This window comes from Poromitra crassiceps (genome assembly GCF_964638095.1).
Source record: "Poromitra crassiceps genome assembly, contig: HAP1_SCAFFOLD_1241, whole genome shotgun sequence".
Lineage (NCBI taxonomy): Eukaryota > Metazoa > Chordata > Actinopteri > Beryciformes > Melamphaidae > Poromitra > Poromitra crassiceps.
The window spans coordinates 10,486-36,203 of NW_028151169.1; the positions used below are offsets into that span (position 1 = coordinate 10,486).

At 44.2% G+C, this 25,718-nt stretch overlaps 1 protein-coding gene across 1 annotated transcript; it reads left to right on the forward strand.

Moving 5' to 3' along the window:
* Positions 1 to 862: 862 nt before the first annotated feature.
* Positions 863 to 19,364, forward strand: LOC310771456 (sodium-dependent neutral amino acid transporter SLC6A17-like; the record flags this gene model as incomplete). Its single annotated transcript, XM_083664066.1, has 11 exons — positions 863 to 1,145; positions 7,417 to 7,574; positions 9,322 to 9,448; positions 13,164 to 13,345; positions 13,444 to 13,554; positions 14,339 to 14,580; positions 14,725 to 14,917; positions 15,056 to 15,248; positions 15,540 to 15,699; positions 17,111 to 17,273; positions 18,975 to 19,364. The coding sequence occupies 11 exons, from the start codon at positions 863 to 865 to the stop codon at positions 19,362 to 19,364; spliced, it is 2,202 nt and encodes a 733-aa protein (XP_083520192.1).
* Between the last annotated feature and the right edge of the window lie 6,354 nt (positions 19,365 to 25,718).

The following is a 25,718-nucleotide window of genomic DNA, read 5'->3' on the forward strand; positions in this document are numbered from 1 at the left end:
GGGTGGTGGACTTTGACAATGGAGAAACGACTCGCTCAATAAGTAATGCGCCTACATGCGCTTGTGATGTGGATCAGGAGAACACATGACTGCAGTTTATTCAGAGCATCATGCTCACTTCCTCCATTGCGTTTGGGCTAAACCAACCACTCCCTGAAAGAAGGGTGAGGATGCTGCTGCACATCTTCAGTGGATTATGAGGATTTACAGAAAAAAAGCTTCACTAAAGCTAAAGTTAAGCTTGCAGAACAGGGACATCATTTGGACCAGGAAGTTGTGTGACTGTGCGGGGAGCTCTCGGTCCAGGCAAGAAGGAGGGAAGTTAAAAGTTAAAAGTTAAAGTTTTTGTTGAAAGAGCCGGTTCAGGGTTCAGGTTTGATGAACGATGTCCTGTCTCTTTCTTGACATCCTTCACATCTCTAGAGGCTTGATGGTCATGTGTTACAAGCCAGTGTCTTATTACAAGCTTAACCAAGCACTAAACGGGGGAATTGTGTTGATAGCTCTATCTGAAGTGCTATTTAAGGCACAGCGGTGCAATGCCATCTTATATAAGTGAATGTGTCTAAAACCTTGTAAAGAAATACAATTATATTATATTTTGATAATGACACTGAAATACAACTTCATCCCTGTGGTTTTCTGATGCAGGACTGAGGCTCACCTGGAATTAAGCCATTGTTCTCCAGTCACTCTCCAGCATCTCATCCAGCCAGCCCTTCTCCTCTCTCTACCTGCATCACTTCTTTCTGCTGCTGCCATACTTGCTCTCTCTCTCTCTCTCTCTCTCTCTCTCTCTCTCTCTCTCTCTCTCTCTCTCCACCCCCACCCCTTTCCCAGCTCCCAGCCCTCAGCGTCCCTGATGCCTAAGACCAGCAAGGTGATCCAGCGCGTGCAAAGCCATGAGCACGTCACAGAGTCGGTGGCTGACCTGCTCGCACACCAGGAGCCGCTGGACTACAAGAACAGCTCCCTGAGCGTAGGAGGCGCTGTAGGGAAGAAGGTCCCGCAGATAGAGGTCCCTGAAAACGATGGGCGCCCCGCCTGGAACAGCAAGCTGCAGTACATCCTGGCCCAGGTGGGCTTCTCTGTGGGCCTGGGCAACGTGTGGCGCTTCCCTTACCTGTGCCAAAAGAATGGAGGAGGTGAGTTGGAGACTTCACCAGCAGGAGAAGTGTGTGTGGGAGGTTCACGCTATTCCCCCAAGTCCCCCCCGAACAGGCGCATCAGACTGACCAGAGGAGGCGCTATGCAGCGATCAGGACACATAGCTGGCTTTCCACCTGCAGACACAACCAATTGTGTCTGTTTGAATGTCTGACCAAGTAGTAAGTACCGCTGCCGGGAATTGAGCCCGGGTGTCCGTGGTGGTAGGTGAGGGCTTTTACCTCTACACCACCCAGACACCTCAAGCAGGCTAATTTGCATTTGTACTAGTTCTGATATCTGTTGGAGCACACAATCCCTGGCCGTTTAGTCAGGCCTCAATCCCCAGAGGGCTTTCATAGTCCACTTCCCTGGCTGATTCCATCTCCGCTCAGGTGTGCTCATCAGTAGCTAACAAATGGAGCTCTCCATGGTGCTGAACCCATGTTCACTCATTTTGGCCACTAATTAGACATTTTTGCCAATTTAGTGGCCCTAATGACCTAATTCAAAAATCGAGCCCTGTCACTGTCTGCTCGGGACCCCTGCTGGTACCTGTGCCAAATATGAATGTTGTCAGGCTGATGGCGTCCGAGGAAACATAGATAGATAGATAGATAGATAGATAGATAGATAGATAGATAGATAGATAGATAGATAGATAGATAGATAGATGTATACGTATATACGTACATACGTACGTACATAGCCTACATACATATAGGTTTGCTTATTTATGTGTAAGTTGAGGATAGTACTGGGTGATCAGGAACTACATGGCAGCAGTTCCACTTGGCTTCCCGTGCTGGATTGCAGAGAAAACAGCTGACTCTAAATATAACTGCACTATTGATTACTACTGTTGGGCAGGCCGGGGTTCAACTGATACTCTGATCAACAGGAAAGAGCTTGATTATAAATTAATGCATCTATAGTGCTCAGGATTTATTTTTGTCCGGTAATCCTGTAATATGAGGTGTAGACATGTGTAAACTGTGTTCATAATATGTAAAAAAAACAATAACAACAACAACAACAACAACAACAACAACAACAACAACAACAACAACAACAACAAAAATCCCCATCAGCTCCCCCTGTGAGCAGATTAAAGAAAAATTATTATAATAAAATTGCCTAGGTGGACGGACGGCAGGTGGGCGGTGTCAGTCACGATTTGCATCAATTTCCTGCAATTCGGCTTAGCGCCACCTACCTTACACAACACAATACCGCCAGGCCGGAGTCCCAGCTAAGTGGCCTGATAATCTAGTCTGGAAAAAAGCACCAAAATTGGCACAAATACTCATTGAGGATTGTTCTTTTGATAAAACCTTTTGATTAGCCCGCAAAGAATAAAGATTTTTCCAATATGCCATTTCCAGCCTTTGATAGCAAGAGCATTCATATATATATATATATATATATATATATATATATATATATATATATATATATATATATATATATTCATATTGGACAATTCTACACAAAGTTACGTATTTCCGGGGTGGAAATGGTGTTGGCCCTATTGGAAAAATCTTGATTTTTGCATGGCCAATAGGTTTTATCAAAAGAACAATCGCCAACGAGTATTTGTGCCAATTTTAGTAGCCTACTTCTTTCCCGATGTGAACGATTTGACATTAAAAGTGCATTTAATCCACTCCACTATTACCTTTACTGCCGTTGTCCTGATTTATTGCATTATAGGCAGGATTTAGCGACACTATGCTCATTCGCAATCAGTCAGGTTGTGACCTGGAGAACCGCAATCTTTCACTCTGTAATTTGCTGTCTGACAACCAATTACATCCACATTAAGGGTCTGTGTTGTTGGGTAGTTATCACTCACTGGGCACCACTCTCTTTTCCTCTATCGCTCTCCCTCCTCATGCCTTTCTCTGGCCCCAGTTCAACTCAGCGGTGATGGAGGGGATATGGCTGAAGAGGCACAGTATTTGTCAGCTGATTGGAGGATCCTGGCAAAGGCCCAAAACACCTCACCTTGCTGACCTCTAGCTCACTTTATTTAGCCTGTTTCCTCTTCTCTTCACTCTGTCTATGCCAGGGGCGGTTTTAGCATCAGAGCTTTGGGTGGGCTCAGCCCACCCAAAGATGATGGACCACTGAACCCCTAGGGGGGTCCGGGGGCATGCCCCCCCGGAAGAAAATTTTGTACAGTTTCAAGTAAAAATGGATCAAACTGGCGCACTTTGAGATCAAAATGAAGAGACTAGATCTATGAAGAACTACACACATCAATATCTTCTTTACCGTTCTGTGGTTTTACAGCAAAGAAAAAATAATTGTTTCCCTATATATACTATATATATTCTGCATACAGGTTACTATATGGTAGAATTATGCTTGCATAAATAATACCAAAATCACTTCAGGGGAGTTTCAAGTAAAGTAACATTTTGCTTTGTAGGCAAAACAAAAGTAAAATTAAATCAAAAGGGAACTTCCTAACTTATTGGCTGGAATAATATTCCGACAAGATAATAATATACTGTAAGCACTAAAGCAGGAGTTTGCAGTGAACTAGTTGAAATTAATATGTGGCAGTATTTGTGGGGGTCAAAATCTATGTAGGGTGTACCACCACAAATAGATCAGTGTATGGGAAACACTGACTATTAAATTGTGTGACTAGAAAGACACCAATAAATCTGAGAAAATGTACTTTAATTTTGAACAACAGCACTACAACAGTAGCATTACATTGGTATTATGAAATTATTGTGTGAAAAAACAAGAATGCCACTTTTTTCATGAACTTTAAGCAGAAAATTAAAAAATAGTTTTAAAGCAAAAATAAATAATAAATAAAGATCATTTTAACATTGGCTCAACCAGCCCATCTTACTGACCACCAGGGGTCCTGGTCCTTAATCCCTTTTTATTACTCCCATGCCACTGGTACTGTACACAAACAAGGCTGTTTAAATATCTGCCTTGCACTCCCTTAGAGCAGGGGTGTCAGACTCATATTAGGTAGAGGGCTGGATTTGTTCAACTGAGACCTCATGGGGGCCGGATTTTTTTTTTACTAAAATCAATTCGACTCATTTACCCATTTACTTCACAAAAGAAATACTGCTCTTTCCATTTCTCTTGAAACTGCCTGCATTCCGTGTCAACCTTTCTCTTTTTCGACAGCATCTTGTTCAGGGGCGGACTGGGATCATAATTCAGGCCGGGCATTAGATACCAAGCAGGCCAGGCCGATACGGGCCGACGCGCGTGCCGGCGTCAGAAAAACTTTGGGCCGTTTAAAGCTCAATTTGGGCCGTTTGAAGCCAGATGTGGGCCATTTGAAGCCCAATTTGGGTCGTTTAAAGCCAGATTTGGGCCGTTTGAAGCCCGATTTGGGCCGTTTGAAGCCCAATTTGGGCCGTTTGAAGCCCAATTTGGGCCAAGTCCAATTTTACAATGAGATGCACCCACTTTAATCCTGAATAAAGTAATAAAACCACTAGTAAACCAGTAGGCGGCGCCTGGCCTGCTGTTCAGTGAGTGGCCTGACTGCGGGCACATTTTTTTTTTTTTTTTGCAGGCCAGGCCAGGCCAGGCCAGGCCACCGGGCATTTGCCCGACGTGCCCGATTATGCAGTCCGCGCCTGATCTTGTTGATTCTTTTGTTTTTTGGTAGGTAGCTGAATGCGCGATTCAATTCCAGCGGGGCATCATGGCGGCTTTGTTTACACCTGATGACCTACTGACATACTTCCTTGTAGTGCAGGTTAATTAACTTATGAATGAACTCTTAGCTTGCTTATTAGCCACACGTAGTTCATGATAATGGGGTGCGAATTTAATAATAATAATAATATATATATATATTTTTTTTTATATTCCAAAACATCTCGCGGGCCGGATGAAACCTGCCCGTGGGCCGGATCCGGCCCGCGGGCCATATCTCTGACATCCCTGCCTTAGAGGGAAATAACAAGCCTGTAAGAACTTTTATTGAGATACTGAACTAACATCACAGCAAGACATAAGTGATGCCATGCACGCATGTTAAGCTATCGTCATCATCACATCAGACAGGCTGTGTAAAGCAGCCACTTGTGATTCTGAAGGGCTTAATTTCATTCAGATAACAAGGGACCCGTTTGAAAATGTTTGTCACTTATGCCCATATGTTTCTCAAAAAACATCACATCCATTTACACCCGCTTACTGCGAGCTAGCATGACATGGCTGGCTGGTGCCATGGTAGCCTACCTACCTTCCTCCAGTCCACCTGTTTGTCTGGCAGGCACAGCGACAAGTTCTTTTGTTTAGCCTACGACAACGTTATGTGCTAATTTGCATATCAATATGCGCTAATTAAGTAACTACTAACGACTCTGACTGCTCAATGCTCACCTCAGTTTCATTGATCATGAGTGGGGAGAACGATTGTGTGGACTGTGGAGGACCACTTCGCTGCTGTACTGTGTGTGTGACCTGTGTGAAGTGATGTGGGATTAGGCAAATAGATGGAGGAGGGAGCGCCTGCGCAGCCGCGGTTCTAGAAACTTTTCGGGTGGGCTGAACCCCCCTAAATTTTTGTCTCAGCCCACCCTAAGAACATAGAGGGGGGGGGGAAACATGCACACAGCGCATTGAGTGTAGTCAGAAACTGCTACTAATGACCACCATGGATTTGGAGAGGGATTTAAAAAAAAAAAAAAAAAAAAAAAAAAAAAAAAAAAGTTTTTTTGCCTCTATTTTTTTGGGTGGGCTGAGACTATTTTTGGGTGGGCTAAAGCCCACCCAAAAACGGCCTAGAACCGCCCCTGGTCTATGCCACATTAGTCCATCCACCAGTGTTGTCAAGTCACTATATCTCGAGTCCAAGTGGAGCTCCCAGTGTTCGAGTCTGAGTCCAAGTCCGAGTCTACAAAGAAGAGTCTGAGTCAAGTCCCCATTACCAGTCCGAGTCCAGAGTTACTGAACATGAGCGTGAACCCGCATGTAGGTGGAACATACGTCTCTGCCCTTACACAAAATTGAATAATGTCATATAATGTCACAATATTAATATAGCTATCAATATTGTATTACAAAAAAATGACCAAATATAAAAAGTCTTTATCAATTAAAGCAGCTACGAGCAACTTTTTCGATTGTTATTAAACAGTATAAATTTAATATCAATGCATCACATCTTACCTCTAATAGTCGACGATACCAACGCAGAGTAGTCTCGCTTGAACCCCGAGTGAATCGGCCAGTGTTAGTGTGTCTGTAGCCAGGGCAGATCAGGAATTGAAATGAAACGGTTTGCAGCAGCCACTTCGGCCATAACCACAAAATAACTTCCAAAAAACCTGTTAGAATATAACGAGAGATGTTCCCGCGAGTATGCGTGGCGTTCACATTGTTTATGTTATGTTGCTAGGCAGCGCAAACGGCGTAAAAAGGCAGCTGCGTTTCACTTCCTGGTTTCACTTCCGCGTTTCACTTCCGGGTTACCCGGTCCGGTCGCTCTAGAGAGCCCCCTGTTGGCGCGAGTTTAGACAGACTATAGACTTAATAATCACCTAAGGGAGCAATCTCAGATACACACGGCTTTGGTCTCGTCGACTATTAGAGGTAAGATGTGATGCATTGATATTAAATTTATACTGTTTAATAACAATCGAAAAAGTTGCTCGTAGCTGCTTTAACAAGTCCAAGTCCTCGTCTCCAACTTCAGAGTCCGAATGCATGAATGTTCGAGTCCAAATCCAAGTCCGAGTCACGAGTCCTGAAAATGTGCCCAGTCCGACTGGACTCGACTACAACACTGCCATCCAATATGAGATGTGTACACCACTGGATGTAATTCCTACTTTTCATGCATTCATATTAGTTCATTTATTAATATTAGTTCCATGCTGGCCTGCCGTAAGTCTTCCCATCCCGGATGATGACTCACCCTTCGCACATATAAAACACAGTTGCATCCCTGACTATGCCTCCGTTCCCCAGGCAGGATTAAGCTGGGAAGGGACAAATTTAGACTTCCCTCTTAATTTAATGACATTCAAACCATAATCATCAATGTGGTAGGATGGGCTTCAGGAGAGGAGAGGGGAGTCAACACTATCATATTTTCCAAGTTGTTGGTAAATGAGAGCTTTTTAAAGAATCACAACTGATGCAACACTGTTTTAGTGGCTTAAGCTGCGACCTGTCAAATCTCTATTTAGGCCGCTATTCACCATAACAGCCCGAGTTGGGTTTGCCTTGAAATGTAATTGAAGCTGAATAAGGTTCCATGTTTTTCAGGTGCCTATCTGGTTCCCTACTTTATCCTCCTCATCATCATCGGCATCCCGCTCTTCTTCCTGGAGCTGGCAGTGGGTCAGAAGGTCCGGCGTGGGAGCATTGGGGTGTGGAACTATGTGTGTCCCCAGTTGGGTGGGATAGGGGTGTCTAGCTTGATGGTGAGTTCAAGTTTTGTTTTTATGGTTTTTGTTCATTTTCATCTTGGTGGGTGTAAATCAGAATAGATGTCACCTGTCAAACCTATTGCTGTGAGCACGTACCCTCGACACATACCCTTGATAATACTTTCTTCGGTACGTAGAGTATCTGACTGTTACTTGTAGTAGACAGATATGCAGCAGGAAAGTAGGTAGACAACAGCACAGTGGAGAGAAAATGTGTGGGTCCTCTGATAGGAATCAGGGAGGCTGTAATTGGGGTGTTAGCTGTCAAACCCACAGTTAAACAATAGCACATCTGCTGACTGTGCATCGGTTTAAGGAAAAACAAGCTGCTGTATTGCATGTGATTTATTATGGTACCTTCTTTTCTGCATGGGCAACCACTTGAATCCCCTGAGAACAATACACATCTGCTTCTTTAACAAGTTTATTTATTTATTTATTTATTTATTTGAACTTATTGTATTTCTTTCCCATGGTGCTGGCCAGCAGGCCCGCCGGGGTCAGAAGATGGCAAAGTCAGGACACTCAGTCAGTCAGTCAGTCAGTCACTCACTCACTCACTCATGGACAGTTTTGTGAAGGGGCGGGGCTAGAGAAGAGGGGCGGTAGCTAGGGATAGTCGGGTGGTAGGTAGTAGTCGAGATTCGAGGGTTGGCTAGGGGGAGTGGCTAGGAGGATGTGGGTGGGGGGCCAAGGAAGGGGTCGGGGCTAGGGGAAAGGGGAAAGGGGCCGTAACTAGGGAGAGGAAGGTGGTAGGTAGCCGGGGTCTGAGGAAGGTTGACGGTTAGATCCCCAGATCCTCCATTTGGCATGTCGATGTGTCCTTGAGCAAGATACTGGACCCCAAATTGCTCCTGATGGTTGTACCAACTGGCAACAATTGATTGTGTGTCTGAATGGGTGAATGTGAGCATGTGTTGTAAAGCGCTTTGAGTGATCGGTAGCTAGACTAGAAAAGAGGCTAACCCTTTATTTTACAGGTCACTAACTACACATGAACTACATATGAACACCAATGTAATTACTGTGTACTGGTAATTACAGTGGTGTTCATGTCTAATTACAATGACATAGTTCATTTGTAGTTACTATATACAGTCTATGGTAGTTACATGTAGTTACATACTATTTGTAATTAGACATGAACAGCAATGATGTCCATAGCTCATGTGTAGTTAGGGACATGTCAATAAAGGGTTAACGAAAAGCGATATAAATGCAGTGCATTTACCATTTAGATGCCATCATTTCAATGAAATGTATTTTTGTGTCTCCTAGACAGCAATACATGAAACAGATGCAGAGCCATAAACAGGATTAAGTTACAGGGTAGAGTTGTTATGTGAGGTATCAGAGTGTTTGGGAGTGAAAGTTAGACTCTCTATAGAGTTGCATTGCCGGCACGGACGTAACTATAAATATCTGGTAGGAGATCACCGTTGAAGCCACTTCAATAATTCATGTTTTCCTCAGCCTTATTTAGCTCCTGCATGTCTTGGCTGGCATGATGGATCAGAAGACTGACAGCAGCATGGGACAGCCACAAAGCCTGTGCAATAGACTACTAGACACCTTATTGCATAAAGTACAACACAGCCTGTCTCTCATGGCTCTGATGTCACATAGCATACATGCAAAACACCATAAAACAAATTAATTATCTATCTATCTATCTATCTATCTATCTATCTATCTATCTATCTATCTATCTATCTATCTATCTATCTATCTATCCCTACAGGTGTGTGGCTTTGTGGGTCTCTACTATAACGTGATTATCGGCTGGAGCATTTTCTACTTCTTCCAGTCCTTCCAGTCCCCTCTGCCATGGAGCGAGTGTCCAATTAGAAGGAATGGAACCCTCGCTAGTGAGTTACATCACAATGCTAATGCTAGTGCCAATGTTAGTGACTAGTGAGTTACAGTACATCACAATGCTCAAATGAAACATGAAAACAATGTTTTAGTGAGTCCCTCCCCCCCCTTACTATTAAGTCATTACTATTAAGTCGTTGTATCTTTGAAGCAATATCCTTTGATGGCACTGTTTGAGTCAATCCTTAACATATGTTGTCCTCACCATAATAGCACTATAGACCCACCATGCTCCAAAGTTCCAGATTAAATCTTGCTTTGCCTCAAGCCCAACCGCTTGGTCTAAATCGCACATCAAATCAGATCAGCCAGATTGTGTTAGCTTCCTCACAAGCTTCCCTCATGTCTAGATGGACATAATCCAGATTAAACTCTTCTGGAGCTCTATTAGATTAGAGGCGATAACAACGTAACCCCAAAGAGAAGAGGCGCCTGGAAGCACTGGTGCTGTGAAGTCCATGACTCAGCAGCATCACTGAGTCTGCCGGCTGGAAGGAGGGAGCACAGATTCAGACTAAAGGACACTGATATTGAAGGAGAAAGGTATAAAGCTTTCTGTGAGACATGTCTAAAGGACACTGATATTGAAGGAGAAAGGTATAAAGCTTTCTGTGAGACATGTCTAAAGGACACTGATATTGAAGGAGAAAGGTATAAAGCTTTCTGTGAGACATGTCTAAAGGACACTGATATTGAAGGAGAAAGGTATAAAGCTGTCTGTGAGACATGTCTAAAGGACACTGATATTGAAGGAGAAAGGTATAAAGCTTTCTGTGGGACATGTCTAAAGGACACTGATATTGAAGGAGAAAGGTATAAAGATTTCTGTGAGACATGTCTAAAGGACACTGATATTGAAGGAGAAAGGTATAAAGCTTTCTGTGGGACATGTCTAAAGGACACTGATATTGAAGGAGAAAGGTATACAGCTTTCTGTGAGACATGTCTAAAGGACACTGATATTGAAGGAGAAAGGTATAAAGCTTTCTGTGAGACATGTCTAAAGGACACTGATATTGAAGGAGAAAGGTATAAAGCTTTCTGTGAGACATGTCTAAAGGACACTGATATTGAAGGAGAAAGGTATAAAGCTTTCTGTGAGACATGTCTAAAGGACACTGATATTGAAGGAGAAAGGTATAAAGCTTTCTGTGAGACATGTCTAAAGGACACTGATATTGAAGGACAAAGGTATAAAGCTGTCTGTGAGACATGTCTAAAGGACACTGATATTGAAGGACAAAGGTATAAAGCTGTCTGTGAGACATGTCTAAAGGACACTGATATTGAAGGAGAAAGGTATAAAGCTGTCTGTGAGACATGTCTAAAGGACACTGATATTGAAGGAGAAAGGTATAACGCTTTCTGTGAGACATGTCTAAAGGACACTGATATTGAAGGAGAAAGGTATAAAGCTTTCTGTGAGACATGTCTAAAGGACACTGCTATTGAAGGAGAAAGGTATAAAGCTTTCTGTGAGACATGTCTAAAGGACACTGATATTGAAGGAGAAAGGTATAAAGCTGTCTGTGAGACATGTCTAAAGGACACTGATATTGAAGGAGAAAGGTATAAAGCTGTCTGTGAGACATGTCTAAAGGACACTGATATTGAAGGAGAAAGGTATAAAGCTGTCTGTGAGACATGTCTAAAGGACACTGATATTGAAGGAGAAAGGTATAAAGCTTTCTGTGAGACATGTCTAAAGGACACTGATATTGAAGGAGAAAGGTATAAAGATTTCTGTGAGACATGTCTAAAGGACACTGATATTGAAGGAGAAAGGTATAAAGCTGTCTGTGAGACATGTCTAAAGGACACTGATATTGAAGGAGAAAGGTATAAAGCTGTCTGTGAGACATGTCTAAAGGACACTGATATTGAAGGAGAAAGGTATAAAGCTGTCTGTGAGACATGTCTAAAGGACACTGATATTGAAGGAGAAAGGTATAAAGCTGTCTGTGAGACATGTCTAAAGGACACTGATATTGAAGGAGAAAGGTATAAAGCTGTCTGTGAGACATGTCTAAAGGACACTGATATTGAAGGAGAAAGGTATAAAGCTGTCTGTGAGACATGTCTAAAGGACACTGATATTGAAGGAGAAAGGTATAAAGCTGTCTGTGAGACATGTCTAAAGGACACTGATATTGAAGGAGAAAGGTATAAAGCTGTCTGTGAGACATGTCTAAAGGACACTGATATTGAAGGAGAAAGGTATAAAGCTGTCTGTGAGACATGTCTAAAGGACACTGATATTGAAGGAGAAAGGTATAAAGCTTTCTGTGAGACATGTCTAAAGGACACTGATATTGAAGGAGAAAGGTATAAAGCTGTCTGTGAGACATGTCTAAAGGACACTGATATTGAAGGAGAAAGGTATAAAGCTGTCTGTGAGACATGTCTAAAGGACACTGATATTGAAGGAGAAAGGTATAAAGCTGTCTGTGAGACATCCTCGTGAATCCAGCTGCCTCGCACCTTGGATGGACAGAGCATCATGGTGCATTGAGACAGGAATTCATAAACGTGTGCCTAACCAAACCTACATTTGACAGAGGCTATCTTGATTTCATAAGCAATGGATTGAAGGAGCTGGCCACACCTCTGTAAGTGTGTGTGTGTGTGTGTGTGTGTGTGTGTGTGTGTGTGTGTGTGTGTGTGTGTGTGCGTGCGTGCGTGCGTGCGTGCGTGCGTGCGTGCGTGTGTGTGTGTGTGTGTGTGCATGCGCATGCGTGCGTGCGTGTGTGTGTGTGTGCGCGTGCATGCGTGTGTGTGTGTGTGTGTGTGTGTGTGTGTGTGTGTGTGTGTGTGTGTGTGCGTGTCTGCATAAATCTGCACCTCTCGAAGAATTGTTACACTGCTGACTCCAAACCCAGCCGCATATGTCTCATTTCCCCAAGGTTGAGCTATGATAGAATAATACTGTATGTGCACAGAAAAAGACATCAAGTGTTGTGAATGAGTCATGCTCCGCATACTAAGTACAGAGATGACCTTGTTTAGCTGACTTACGTCAGAGAGATGCAATCCAGCAGAGAACTGAGATATTGACCCTGTGCAAACATTCTCTTTCTCATTGTATTTCTCCCTGTGCTCCTCATCCTTCCCCTCTCTCACACCCAAATCACCCATCCTCTCTCCTTCCCACCTTTATCTGCCATCTCTTCATCTATCCACCAAAATAAACCCTGCCCGCCATGCCCCGCCTCCTACCCGCCATGTCCCGCCTCCTACCCGCCATGTCCCGCCTCCTACCCACCATGCCCCGCCTCCTACCTGCCATGTCCCGCCTCCTACCCACCATTCCCCGCCTCCTACCCACCATGCCCCGCCTCCTACCCACCATTCCCCGCCTCCTACCCACCATTCCCCGCCTCCTACCCGCCATGTCCCGCCTCCTACCCGCCATGCCCCACCTCCTACCTGCCATGCCCCGCCTCCTACCTGCCATGTCCTGCCTCCTACCTGCCATGTCCCGCCTCCTACCCACCATGCCCCGCCTCATACCTGCCATGTCCCGCCTCCTACCCACCATTCCCTGCCTCCTACCCACCATGCCCCGCCTCCTACCCACCATTCCCCGCCTCCTACCCACCATTCCCCGCCTCCTACCCGCCATGTCCCGCCTCCTACCCGCCATGCCCCCCCTCCTACCCGCCATGTCCCGCCTCCTACCTACTATGTCCCGCTTCCTACGATGCACAGTTGTGGAGCCGGAGTGTGAGAAAAGCTCAGCCACCACCTATTTCTGGTACCGGCAGACTCTGAACACCACCAGTACCATCGCAGAGAGCGGCGGCCTGAACGTCAAAATGACCCTGTCTCTGCTGGTGGCCTGGATCATCGTCTGCCTCGCCGTCATCAGAGGAATCGCCTCCTCTGGGAAGGTAGTGGGCAGGATCATGTAATGAGACAAACAACATTAGAAGGAGACGACTCAAATTGCCCTTCGATGAGTCTATGTTTCTCTCTCCACGTTTCTCAGGTGATGTACTTCAGCTCTCTGTTCCCCTATGTGGTGCTGTTCTGTTTCCTGGTCAGAGGTTTGATGCTGAAGGGATCTGTGGATGGCATTGCTCACATGTTCACTCCCAAGGTGAGATTTTCATTCACACTCTCTCTTTCACCTAGATATTCTTTTCTGATTTCCCCCCCATTTTCTCTCCAATTGTACTTGGCCAATCCCCCCTCCTGCCCCGGTCGCTGCCACACCCCCTCTGCTGCTGCCACACCCCCTCTGCTGCTGCCACACCCCCTCTGCTGCTGCCACACCCCCTCTGCCGATCTGGGGAGAGCCGTAGACACACACATGCTTCATCCAACACACATGCTGCCAGCCGCTTCTTTTCACCTGACAGCGGGGAGCTTCACCGGCAGGACGGACGTAGCACATTCTGCCGGTCGCGCTATGGCCCTCCTCTCTGTATTTGTCACCAGCCATCCTCGATACACAATAATCAAATTAGATTCACTTACCCCCTTTCTACCAACTGGAACCTAGTGGTGGTTCTGGTCATTACATCACTATATAATACACCTGAATGCTTTGCAACATGGCTACCGGGGCTAATATGGCATAAATGTTAGTATATCTTCACATATAACAAAAGCAAAAAAATGCAAAAATAATAATAATATGTAGGCTGTGCAGCTCCTTGCTTTGTCTGCAGAAGTGATAATCCCGCCCTCAGCCCCTGACGGTTCTTTCTTCTAGTCCAACAAATAGTTGGTGCCACTCTGATACCAGTTTTCCTGGCCGAGAGCCGGTTCTTTCAAACGCAAAGAACTGGTTTGAGATTAGGCACAGGCTCCGAACTGGCCCTGGAACTGCCTTGGTGGAAAAGGGGTATTGGTTCAGTTTGCCTCGATGTGTCCCACAGCTGGAGAAGATGCTGGAGCCCCAGGTATGGAGGGAGGCAGCCACCCAGGTCTTCTTTGCCCTGGGCCTGGGATTTGGAGGAGTCATAGCCTTCTCCAGCTACAACAAGATAGACAACAACTGTCACTTCGACGCCGTGCTGGTCTCTTTCATCAACTTCTTCACCTCCATCCTGGCCACACTGGTGGTGTTTGCCGTGCTGGGCTTCAAGGCCAACCTCATGAACGAAAAGTGTGTCGTAGAGTAAGTTCAATGACCCCCACAAGTTCTTCCTTTTCTGCTATAATGCACCATTTGTGAATTATGAAATCATTTCAAGAACCAAATCTGACAACTCCACACCGTTGTCTGCTATTTACTTGTTCTTCTTTCCTTTTGTCTTCATAGGAATGCAGAGAAGATCCTTGGATACCTGAACTCAGATGTGCTGAGTCATGATCTAATCCCTCCGCATGTGAACTTCTCCCACATTAGTGTTTCCGACTACGCGGAGATGTATGGAGTCATCAAGACAGTGAGAGAGGGCAACTTCTCGCAGCTGGGTCTGGCGCCCTGTCTTCTAGAGGATGAGCTCAACAAGGTGGGTCTGGTGAGAGGGACCGAACCTTTTAGGCTCCTCCCATCGATGAGTGTGCTCCGTATTTGACCCATTTTACACCCGCTCCTCCGGCTGTCCCCATGCTCTTATTGTCCCACTCCTCTGACCCGCTCTCTGCAGGCTGTCCAGGGCACAGGCTTGGCCTTCATCGCCTTCACAGAAGCCATGACCCATTTCCCAGCTTCTCCCATCTGGTCAGTCATGTTCTTCTTCATGCTGATCAACCTGGGTCTGGGCAGCATGATCGGAACCATGACCGGCATCACCACCCCCGTCCTCGACACCTACAAGGTCCAGAAGGAGCTTTTCACAGGTACAGTGTTCACCGCTATTTTCTAGTAGAAGTTCAAAACACTCCGCACTTGAAAAGGATCTCAGCGCACTTGGGAATGGACAGAATTCGTCTTCGTGGCATTGCATTGCCCTGTGTGTCCTCAGTGCAAATGAGAAACAGAAAACAAAACAGCCTACTTGCAATAAAAAATTGATTACGCCTTCTTCTTTCTCCCAAATTGGTTTGACGTGACTATTTATCGTTTTTCTTATGAATTAGCACTAATTTTCTTCTTCTTCTTCTTCTTCTTCTCCTCACTGTTTCCCTTAGTGTGTTGCTGTATAGTAGCCTTTTTCTGTGGCCTGTTGTTCGTTCAGCGCTCAGGGAATTACTTTGTCACCATGTTCGATGATTACTCTGCTGGCCTGCCTCTCACCATAGTGGTCATCCTAGAAAATCTCTCTGTTGCTTGGATCTACGGCACCAAGAGGTGAGACCAACTAGACCTCAGCCACCAGCTACAAACCCACAGTTCATCATAAACTGATCTTTTTGTTGTGTGTGTGTGTGTGTGTGTGTGTGTGTGTGTGTGTGTGTGTGTGTGTGTGTGTGTGTGTGTGTGTGTGTGTGTGTGTGTGTGTGTGTGTGTGTGTGTGTGTGTGTGTGTCAGGCCATAGCTAGCTATGAGGACGGGGAGGTCCGGACCTCCCCTAATATTTCAGAGATTTTTTTTAATATTTCAGAGATTTTTTTTTTTTTTTTTTTTTTAGCCTTTATTTAACCAGGTTTGTCCCATTGAGATCAAAGATCTCTTTTACAAGAGAGACCTGGCCAAGAAACAGCAGCAACACAAAGTTACAACAAACAAACACATAAACACATACAATTGAAAAACATTAAAATGATCAAATAAAACATTTGCATACAGACAGCCTGTTCTCAAGAGATTTTACCATAGCCTTAAAACCATTTAAGGTTACTAAGCTATTAAGTTTAAGATCAGACTGCAGACTGTTCCATGCGGTGGGTGCAGAGAACCTAAAAGCTTTCTTCCCCAATTCAGTTCGGACTTTGGGAACAGAAAATTGTAGAGTGTCCTGAGAACGAAGATTGTGAAAAAATAAAACAATCTGCATGGAAAACAGGAAAAGCATGAAAAACACGGGATCGCTTTTATTTTGAAACGAAAGGCAGGTCAGGCAGGAAGTCATCTGACGCCGCGTCCGCGGTAACTTGATTCTGAGAGAGCAGCAGCATGGTGGTGAGTGATGACTGTCTGTCTGCCTGGCGAGATAATTGAAGGTGAGCGAGCTGCGAGACAGTGAGCGAGTGAACGACAGACAGTGAGTGACACACACTGACAGATTTTTTAGCAACAACCAAGAAAGTAAGTGTCTAGTCTGTCTAAGTAACTTTGTGTGTTGTGTACGGCTTGGGTTGTGTACCTGTGTTTGTAGGTGTCATTTTGATATGAATTTGGCTAAAACAGTTTGTGTTTGTTAGGTACAATTATGTTGACAGGAGAGCTGAGCAGGTGGTGACATGAAAGAGAATATACTGAATAATGACATCACAACAGTATAATCCTAATGTTGATTTAAAATGATATATTACTCTAAATATGGCTTAAAAAGGGGGAAAAAAAACTAAAAAAAAATTCGGGATCCGAATCCGCCGAATCCGCCTCCCCTTGCTGGACCTCCCCTATTTCGGAACCCTGGCTACGGCCCTGTGTGTGTGTGTGTGTGTGTGTGTGTGTGTGTGTGTGTGTGTGTGTGTGTGTGTGTGTGTGCGTGTGTGCGTGCATGCGATTGTGTCTGAAATGATACACTTGTCAAGTGGAAAGAGTAAAACTGTGTGAGCGGAGGACTTCAACTCTTGTGCTGCTCTGTGGCGGTCAGGTTCATGCAGGATCTGGAGGACATGTTGGGTTTCCGACCATACGCCTACTACTTCTACATGTGGAAGTATGTCTCTCCTCTGTGTCTCATCGTGCTCATCTCTGCCACCGTCATAGAGATGGCCTTCAACCCGCCAGGATACAACGCATGGGTCGAAGAGCTGGTCAGTGTGTGTGTGTGTGTGTGTGTGTGTGTGTGTGTGTGTGTGTGTGTGTGCGTGTGTGTGTGTGCGTGTGTGTGTGTGCGTGTGTGTGTGTGTGTGTGCACGTGCGTGTGTGTGTGCGTGTGTGCACATGCGTGTGTGTGTGTGTGTGTGTGTGTGTGTGTGCACGTGCGTGTGTGTGTGTGTGCGTGTGTGTGTGCGACGCGTGCGTGTGTGCACATGTGTGTGTGTGTGTGTGTGCGCATGCAAGTGCGTGCGTGTGTGTGTATTAACTATACTACTATTTTCTTTAACCTTTTTATGCCAGAGATAACCGTGGTCGGAGGCTTTATGTTTTCAGGTTGTCCGTCTGTACGTCTGTCGGATGCTCATTAACGCAATATCTCAGGAACGCCTTCATGGAATTTCTTCAAATTTGGCTCAAACATCCACTTGGACTCAAGGGTGAACTGATTATATTGTGGTGGTCAAAGGTCAAAGTTCAAGGTCACTGTGACCTCACGACCACCATGCTCGTTAATGCGTTATCTCAGGGACGCCTTTAGGGAATTTCTTAAAATTTGGTTCAAATATCTACTTGAACTCAAGGATGAAGGGATTAGATTTTGGTGGTCAAAGGTTAAAGTTCAAGGTAACTGTGACCGCATGTCCATCCGTTCCATCAAGATAGGGGGCGGGCCTAGGTAAAAGGGGCCATAGCTCGGGAGGGTTGGGTAGGGGAGGTGGCTAGAGGCTGTGGGTGGGGGGTCAAGGGAGGGGGCGGGACTGGGAAAAAGGGGCTGTAGCAAGGGATAGGAACGTCGTAGAGAGTCGGGATTTGAGAAGTGGGTTGGGGGAATGACTAGGGGGATGTGGGTGGTGTGGGGCGTGATCAGTAAGGGGCGGGGCTAGGGAAAATGGGCTGTAGCTGGGGATAGGAAGGTCGTAGAGAATAATCGTGCGTTCCTTTATCGCAAAAGAACTGGGATGTGGAGGCTAAATGAGGTCACATCCGTTTTGTTAGCATTCCATTTGCCGAAAGGTTGAGCTGGGAAGTTCACTGTTCACTGGTCAGATCCACTCGCTAGCCAGGCTAGCCATTGTTAGCAATAACAGTTGATATACTGTAACAAGGCATTTCGTGGCATTTTGCGCATACAAACACTGCAGCCTCATGTCCACACAGATAGAAGTAGGCCGTGCTGTGTGTACAGCTGATTTAACGAGACACAAACAAGACAGAAGTGCTAAATAGCATTTATACGATTATAACTACTGTTGTTGCGCGGAACAGCCATCTTGGATTTTTTTTAGGTCGGGGCTGCTGAGACTCCTACGAGTTTGGAATGGGAAATACCAGCTCTAGTGACGTCACGTCCCAGCTCATGAACTTTGAACCGGTAAGATTACCAGTTCCCAGTTATAAAGGAATGCACAATCAGAGTTTGAGGGGTACGTAGGGGGAGTGGCTGGGTGATGCGGGTGGTTTAGGGGTAATGTTGAAAATGATCAGCTGTGTTGGTGAGTTACCCACAAACATTACCTAAAGTGCCATATGGATAAATTGCCACACCACTGCGCCGTGGGCTTCAAGCTATGAGTCTGGACAGACACGGATGTAGACTGGAACTTGACTTGTTGGCAGAGGCATACAACAGTGATGCAGTAAACTTTCGAGTGCCTTTACATTTCTTCTCCACACTGAACCCTCTCTGCCTGCAGGCCCAGGAACGTTTCGAGAGCTACCCTCCCTGGGCGCTGGCTATGTGCTTTGCTCTCATCATAGTGGCCATGCTTCCTCTCCCCATCGTCTTCCTCGCCCGGCACTTCAACCTGATGTCGGACGGCTCCAACAAGCTGTCCGTGGGGTACCGTAAGACCATGACGACGGACATCTCCAACCTGGAGGAACAGGACGAGGCCAGATCCATCCTCGGCGCCAAACCCGCTGAGACCCCGACGCCCGCGCCTGTGCACAGAGCCTTCCTGAGTCCCAAACCACTGGACCCCAACTCTCTGTCTCCAAACAGCTGCTACGGAACGAGCTACCAGAACGCCGCCATCAGCCCCACCACCCCAACCACGCCTATCACCCCGGAGTCTGACTCTTGATTACTGTCCGTCCTGGGCAATCACCTGTCCTGTCGCCCCCCAACTCACCTGTCAACCATCAAGTCTCCACTGGGGGTCACTGCAGTGCTGAGGATCCCCACCACCACCACCACCACCACCACCCCACCCACTAACATCACATTAGTCTCACCATACTACTGTATATAACCCCCTTTAGTGAAGAACAGGGGTCCCTAAATAACAGCAAGGACCCACCTGTGAAAGTGTCCAAAATGTGTTGCTGTATCCCACTGTCTGATAAAGCAATGTGCTGGACAGGTAGTCAGTTGGGAGATATACTTAAGAAATAGGACAAGACAAAATGCAGTGTTTCTCTTCTTGACTGTTACAATTGATTAAATACAGGATACAGTGTGAGGTTGACAGTGACGTATCCGCAATATACTTTAATATTCCTAGTTTCCTAGCAAATCCCTAGCTGGGATTTGCTTTTCTTTGCCTTAGCATAAGGATCCTCTGCAGACACAGTCCAGCAGAGTCCACATCATGTGCAGGGAACCTAAAAGAATGTAGTGGAGTCTGGGCGCTCCAGTCTGGCACAAATGGTTCCTGTTTTGATTCACTACGGTGGCACTTACAGGCAAGATGAATGTGAGTTTAAGTTTGAAGGTTTAAGGCCTTTCAGTGTTTGCTTTGCTGCCCTCTATAGCGGTACTGTTCTAAAGCCATAGTCTGTCTAACACAAAATGGGCCCTTTGTTTTGTATGAAATCTTAATAGGCAGTAGCCTACTTTCAGTGTATATACGTACGTGTAGAATGAGCAATATGCACCTCAGTTACATTTTTAACCACCACTGATGCACTAAACTAGAACAGACTTGTGTAGCTTTGTTTTCAAAGCTGAGTTCAGAGGGCTCTTGTAAGCTATGCTTCAGGCTGCTGTCAAGACACCCAGTTCTGTTACATTTTGCTAGCACACATAGGCAAGCCTCTCTCGGCCAATATCAACCTCCTGCTGTATTTGGTGTGTAGGCTGTATTGTTCTTGTTCATTGTGTAGGAGTGATGTGATGTACTATGACAAGCATTATTATTATTGTTTGGGTAATCTGGAGAAGCCACAGTCTCATCATGAATGAATGAATGAATGAAAGAAAGAAAACTTGATTTCGAACATTGAAAAATAAATATATATGGTATATATACATACATACACACACATAAAAAATAACCAATAAAATTGGCATTGCAAATAAGCACAATTTCTGTCCAAAACAGAGTAGGAGGAAGCACATGCTTATCTAATTTGACACCTATTCTTTAATAATACATACACTCCAAAAAATACACATAATCTAACTAACTGTTCCAGTGTTCATCATACACAACTAGACTAAATTGACATACATAATTATCAACATTGTAATAACACAGCTATAGCCTACTCTCTAACCAACAACCTTGTTCATTCAAGAATATGAAAGAAAAAGAAAAACTAAGAAAAGCAGGTAACGTCATCACTACCGAGCATTGCACTCCCCATCCTAATTTCTATATTTCCCTAAAATTGTGTTGTTTTTTAACCTTTGTTTAAAACTGTGCGATATTTTTACTCATAATTCATTCATCCAAACTGTTCCACAAAGTCACCCCACAAATTGAAATGCACATACTTTTAAGGCTGTTGCAAACATAGCGTTGCTTCAAATGAAGTTTTCCCCCTTAAGTCCCCTCCTCTGTCTAGGAACATTTTTGTATGTTGCCAGGAAGTAAGTTATTTCTTGCTTTGTATAGTATTTGTGCTACACATGTAGCTTGTGCTGTAGAAACTCATTCATTTCATGATCTCCACCAAATGCATGCATTTGTCTGCACTGACAAAAGCACAGCTTGTTTGTGAGGAACTGAGCATAAAGTGTTCGAAAAACCCCTTGGATTGATACAGTTCTGACTTTCCTCCTACAAAAATGGCTACAAAAGCACAAAAGAGATTTTAAACAATTAGCTTGCACAAGCCTATTATTGTCCTTAATTTTTGTTTTAGAGCTCTGCACATGATTTTGACCTCGTATGCACACGTGTAATCATGCTGCCTGTAAACTGTAACGAGCAACGAATAGATTGATATTAGAGCACAAAACCCTAAGGCACAAACATCGATCAAAAACACAATGAACATGAAATGGACCTCATAAGAACAACATAATTATGCAAATATTCAAATCTGTCCTGAGTGAAATATGGACCAAAAGATTTGGCATTTACAAGTACAATTAATGAAAATAATTTTTTTACGGAATATTTAATTTGAAAATGTGTTCCCATTTTAATACTTGATGATAGCATCAAGAAATAATGCACTGACCTACTGCTAACTAGTAACTAGGCAATCTGAAAGGGCAAAGTAAAGGCGGACAGCTTTCCCTCAACGCGTCCCATCCGCACACACTGGTAGTTACATCATCACACACTGGTAGTTACATCATCACACACTGGTAGTTACATCAGCACACACTGGTAGTTACATCATCACACACTGGTAGTTACATCCGCACACACTGGTAGTTACATCATCACACACTGGTAGTTACATCATCACACACTGGTAGTTACATCATCAGCAGTTGTACAAAGCTGTCAAGTTCAAAGTGACTGTAGGCCTCACGCGTAAGTTTCCGTTACTTTGAAGAGGAGACCGTTATTTTTTTTTTATCACAATATTCAAAGCCATGATGTTAAGGATTAAATGGACTATATTTATATTACTGTGCATATTTTGCAGTGTATGTTATGAATTCTACCGATGAATCACAAAGATTTATCTTTTAAAAGTGACCAGTATATTTTCATCTTGTGTGATGTACAATTGAATTGTATACTTAAAGAGTTGTCTATTTTGTAGTTTGTGTACCTAATTCTTGTTCAAGGGGGCGTGAACATGCTGCGGGCGGGTGGTGTTCCTCAAGCGCCTCCTCTTAGCCAAGTGCTCACCTGTATCTCACCTGTCTCCCTCTTAGCTTTACTGGTCTACTGCCTTTTGTTTCTCGTCTTGGTTTCGTCTGTGGGAGCCAGGCAGACCTCTCAGTCTGTATTCTTGTGTAGCCTAATCAAACTATTGTAAACATAGGTTTTATTCATGTGAAATATATCATGTCTTAAAGAGTACAAACCAGTTTTAACAGTAAATGTGACATCAAGCAATGCTGAATGTGAATATGAATGCACTTTTTTCACCTGGACTCCAAAAGAAAAGAAATGTGTAGCATTTTCTTTTTGTTTTCATTGTTTCCTTGTCGTCTTAGCAGTAAGTTCAAGGTGTTAAAGCAATATCAAGTGATGTAAACTGCAGAAATAACTGGCTGAAAGGAAAGCTTGACATCCTATGGTAAACTTAATAACGATGATTTGGTGGGGCGTCCGGGTAGTGCAGGTAAAAGCACTCGCCTACCTTATCAGAGACCGCAGGTTTAATTCCCGGCAGCTGTACCTCTGGCTTTGTCAAGATGTTCCTAGAGAGACAATTGGCCGTGTCTGCGGGTGGGAAGCCGGTGCGGTATGAGGCCGGGGTGCCTGTTCGGTGGGGAGGGGAACTGGGGGGAATAGCGCAATCCTCCCACGCGCTATGTCCTGCCGGTGAAACTCCTCACTCACTGTCAGGTGAAAAGAAGTGGCTGGCAACTGCACATGTGTCGGAGGAAGCATGTGCTAGTCTACAACTCTCCCTGGATCGGCAGAGGGGTTGGAGCAACAACAGCTGGGGGAATTGGCAAAGTACAATAGGGAAGAAAATGGGAGAAATTCTGAAAATAAAATAAAATCAATAAAATAAAATAATAATTAAGATGCTGTGACTCTTCCTTACAAGTGCTGGAGAGTGTGTGTGTGTGTGTGTGTGTGTGTGAATGCATATCGGTTTGTAGACTCCTGTGGGTGCACGGCCTTACTGAGCACACACAGTTCAAGCACTGTCCTCTGCACAGAAAATGTCCTGACAGCATCGCTGGGTCTTTCTCTTCAGTCATCATGATTGTGAGACTTATTGTACGAAAGTATATAAATTGTGGACACCATCAAAAATATCAATAAAGAGTAAATCGTGTGATTTTTTTAAATTATTATTTTGGTTCAAAATTGATTGAATATTTCTGAATGCATACATGCGTTTTTTGGCCATTTTATTTTTTCTGATTTACTATAGAATCAATAGTAGCATCACAATGCGATGTTTCTTGACATGCTCGACCATGTCTCTATAACTAAGGCATGGATATTTGGACATCATGTCACATGTAGTCAAAGGATTTGTAAATAATGCAGCCAAAAAATAAACTAAACACTAAAAAGATTGCTCACAAGCTTATCTCAGCATCAGACTTTCATATTAAGACAAAGAAAGAAACCAGGAATAATAATAGTATATTTTTATTACAGTTTTTAAGTCAAACAATGTAAAACTGTGACAAAATCAATGATAAATAAGTTTTAACGATTTATGTGGTCTTTCCATTTCATTTTGCCACTTCAAAGCATTTTCTTAAACCTTTATAATAAAACAAAACAACCTAAGCTGAAACATAAAAAAACAAGGAAAATGCATCTATATAACTCAGTATTTTAGTTTTAGTTTTCACTTGGCCGAGGTTATCCCCTTGAGTACAAAAATCACGCGCACACACTCACACACACAAAGCAAATTAAGATCAGCTTTGACGCCCATTCAGCCCCGGTATACAATAAATGTCTTTAATGTCTCTGACTCCATGGTCCCATGATACAGGAGTGATGCTGACTCCATGGTCCCATGATACAGGAGTGATGCAGGAAATCTCCCAAGTGAGCACCCATAAAGTCACTCAGAGTAATGCAAATAATATGCAAATCATGAGTGAAAGCAGTGGGACATAAATGAAGTTACAGGAGTTTAACCCTTTCATAAAATTACTATTAATAAAAATGAATACAATATTGTGTTAACTGTGGCTTCATTGTACAAAACACAGATATTCAGATTAACCCCCCCCCCAATATTACCTTTCGTCTCACATGAGATGTACCCCGAAAGTAAGTAACTATGGATGGAACATATCACTATAGGCCAAGCAGAGGATGTGGGGGTATTCATGTTTCGGTGAGTTCAAATGGGGTCACAATGGGGTCCGATCAGCGGATATCATGCATGAAATGGTTTAAGTAGCAAAACGTAACCATACACACACAGCGCTCTGCGGCCTCCGCCCTTGTCGGAGACTTGACAGTTAATACATACAAATGAATGCACTTATTCCAAAGAAATTCCCTAAAAATCAAGATTGAATAATATATTGTAATGTAGTGCTTGAAGGACGAAGCTGTTGACCTCGCAGGTGAGAGGAGCAAATACATGTACAGTATAAGCCTTATACTATAAGGTATGGGCAGGTCGGTCCACAACTGAAACAGGGTTTAAGCACTTAGTTAAAAGCACACAGTTACAAACTGTGGGTGGCATTAGGGAGAGCCCAAATACAAAAAGATGATCCATTTTGGACTAACAAGTGGACTGATTTTACAATAATGCTAAATTCCTCAAAGGCAATGATTGACCATATAAAGCATTTTGGTTTGTGCCCCCAATGAAACTTCAAAACCACACTGACCCAGCTGTGGTGATAGGAAAGCAGATTAGCCAACGTCTGGGTGACTTTTGAGATGAAATCCATCCACTTCATGTCTTACAGAACATGTTAACGTAATGCTTTGACCCGTTTTCCACCCACTTGCTACGAGCACACCGCTCCTTTGAATTCTTGCTTGTGTTGTTCAATAGGGATTATTCCTACTAGAGAAATGAGGATGTTGGCAGTTATTGCTTCTCACTGTAGCAGTTCCTCCCAGGAAATGGGTTTGGAGAAGACTTCGCGCTCCAGCCAAAGGTCATAGTTCATTTGAAAGTCCTCCGGCAGGTCCACCCGCTGTCCCAGAACACTTTGCAGGCAGTTGTCCACAGGCAAGAAGTCCGGATTGGTCTGGTTCTTGTCGTAGCGGCGACTGTTGAAACGTTCAATGTTGGCCCGCAGAGCACACTCCTCTGCCTGGAAGTCCCACGGACGCGCATCCAGATCTGCTGTCACAGAGAACAATTCAGATTTGGTGCACTTTTAAGGCCCGTCTCAATAGAAGTCTGATTGATTATGGCCGATTAGTACCACTTCTTCTCTCACATGTCAATTCACTGCTAATCTAAAAGCCTGGGATAGATACTGTATATACACAATACATATAACGGACCGTAGAGTGCCTAAGTCACGCCCCCTTCCACGTTCTGCATGGGACCTAGGAAGTGAATTTCCCCATTCATTTTTCCATTGACATTTTGTAAAATACTACATGGACAAAGCAAGAGATTCAGCTACG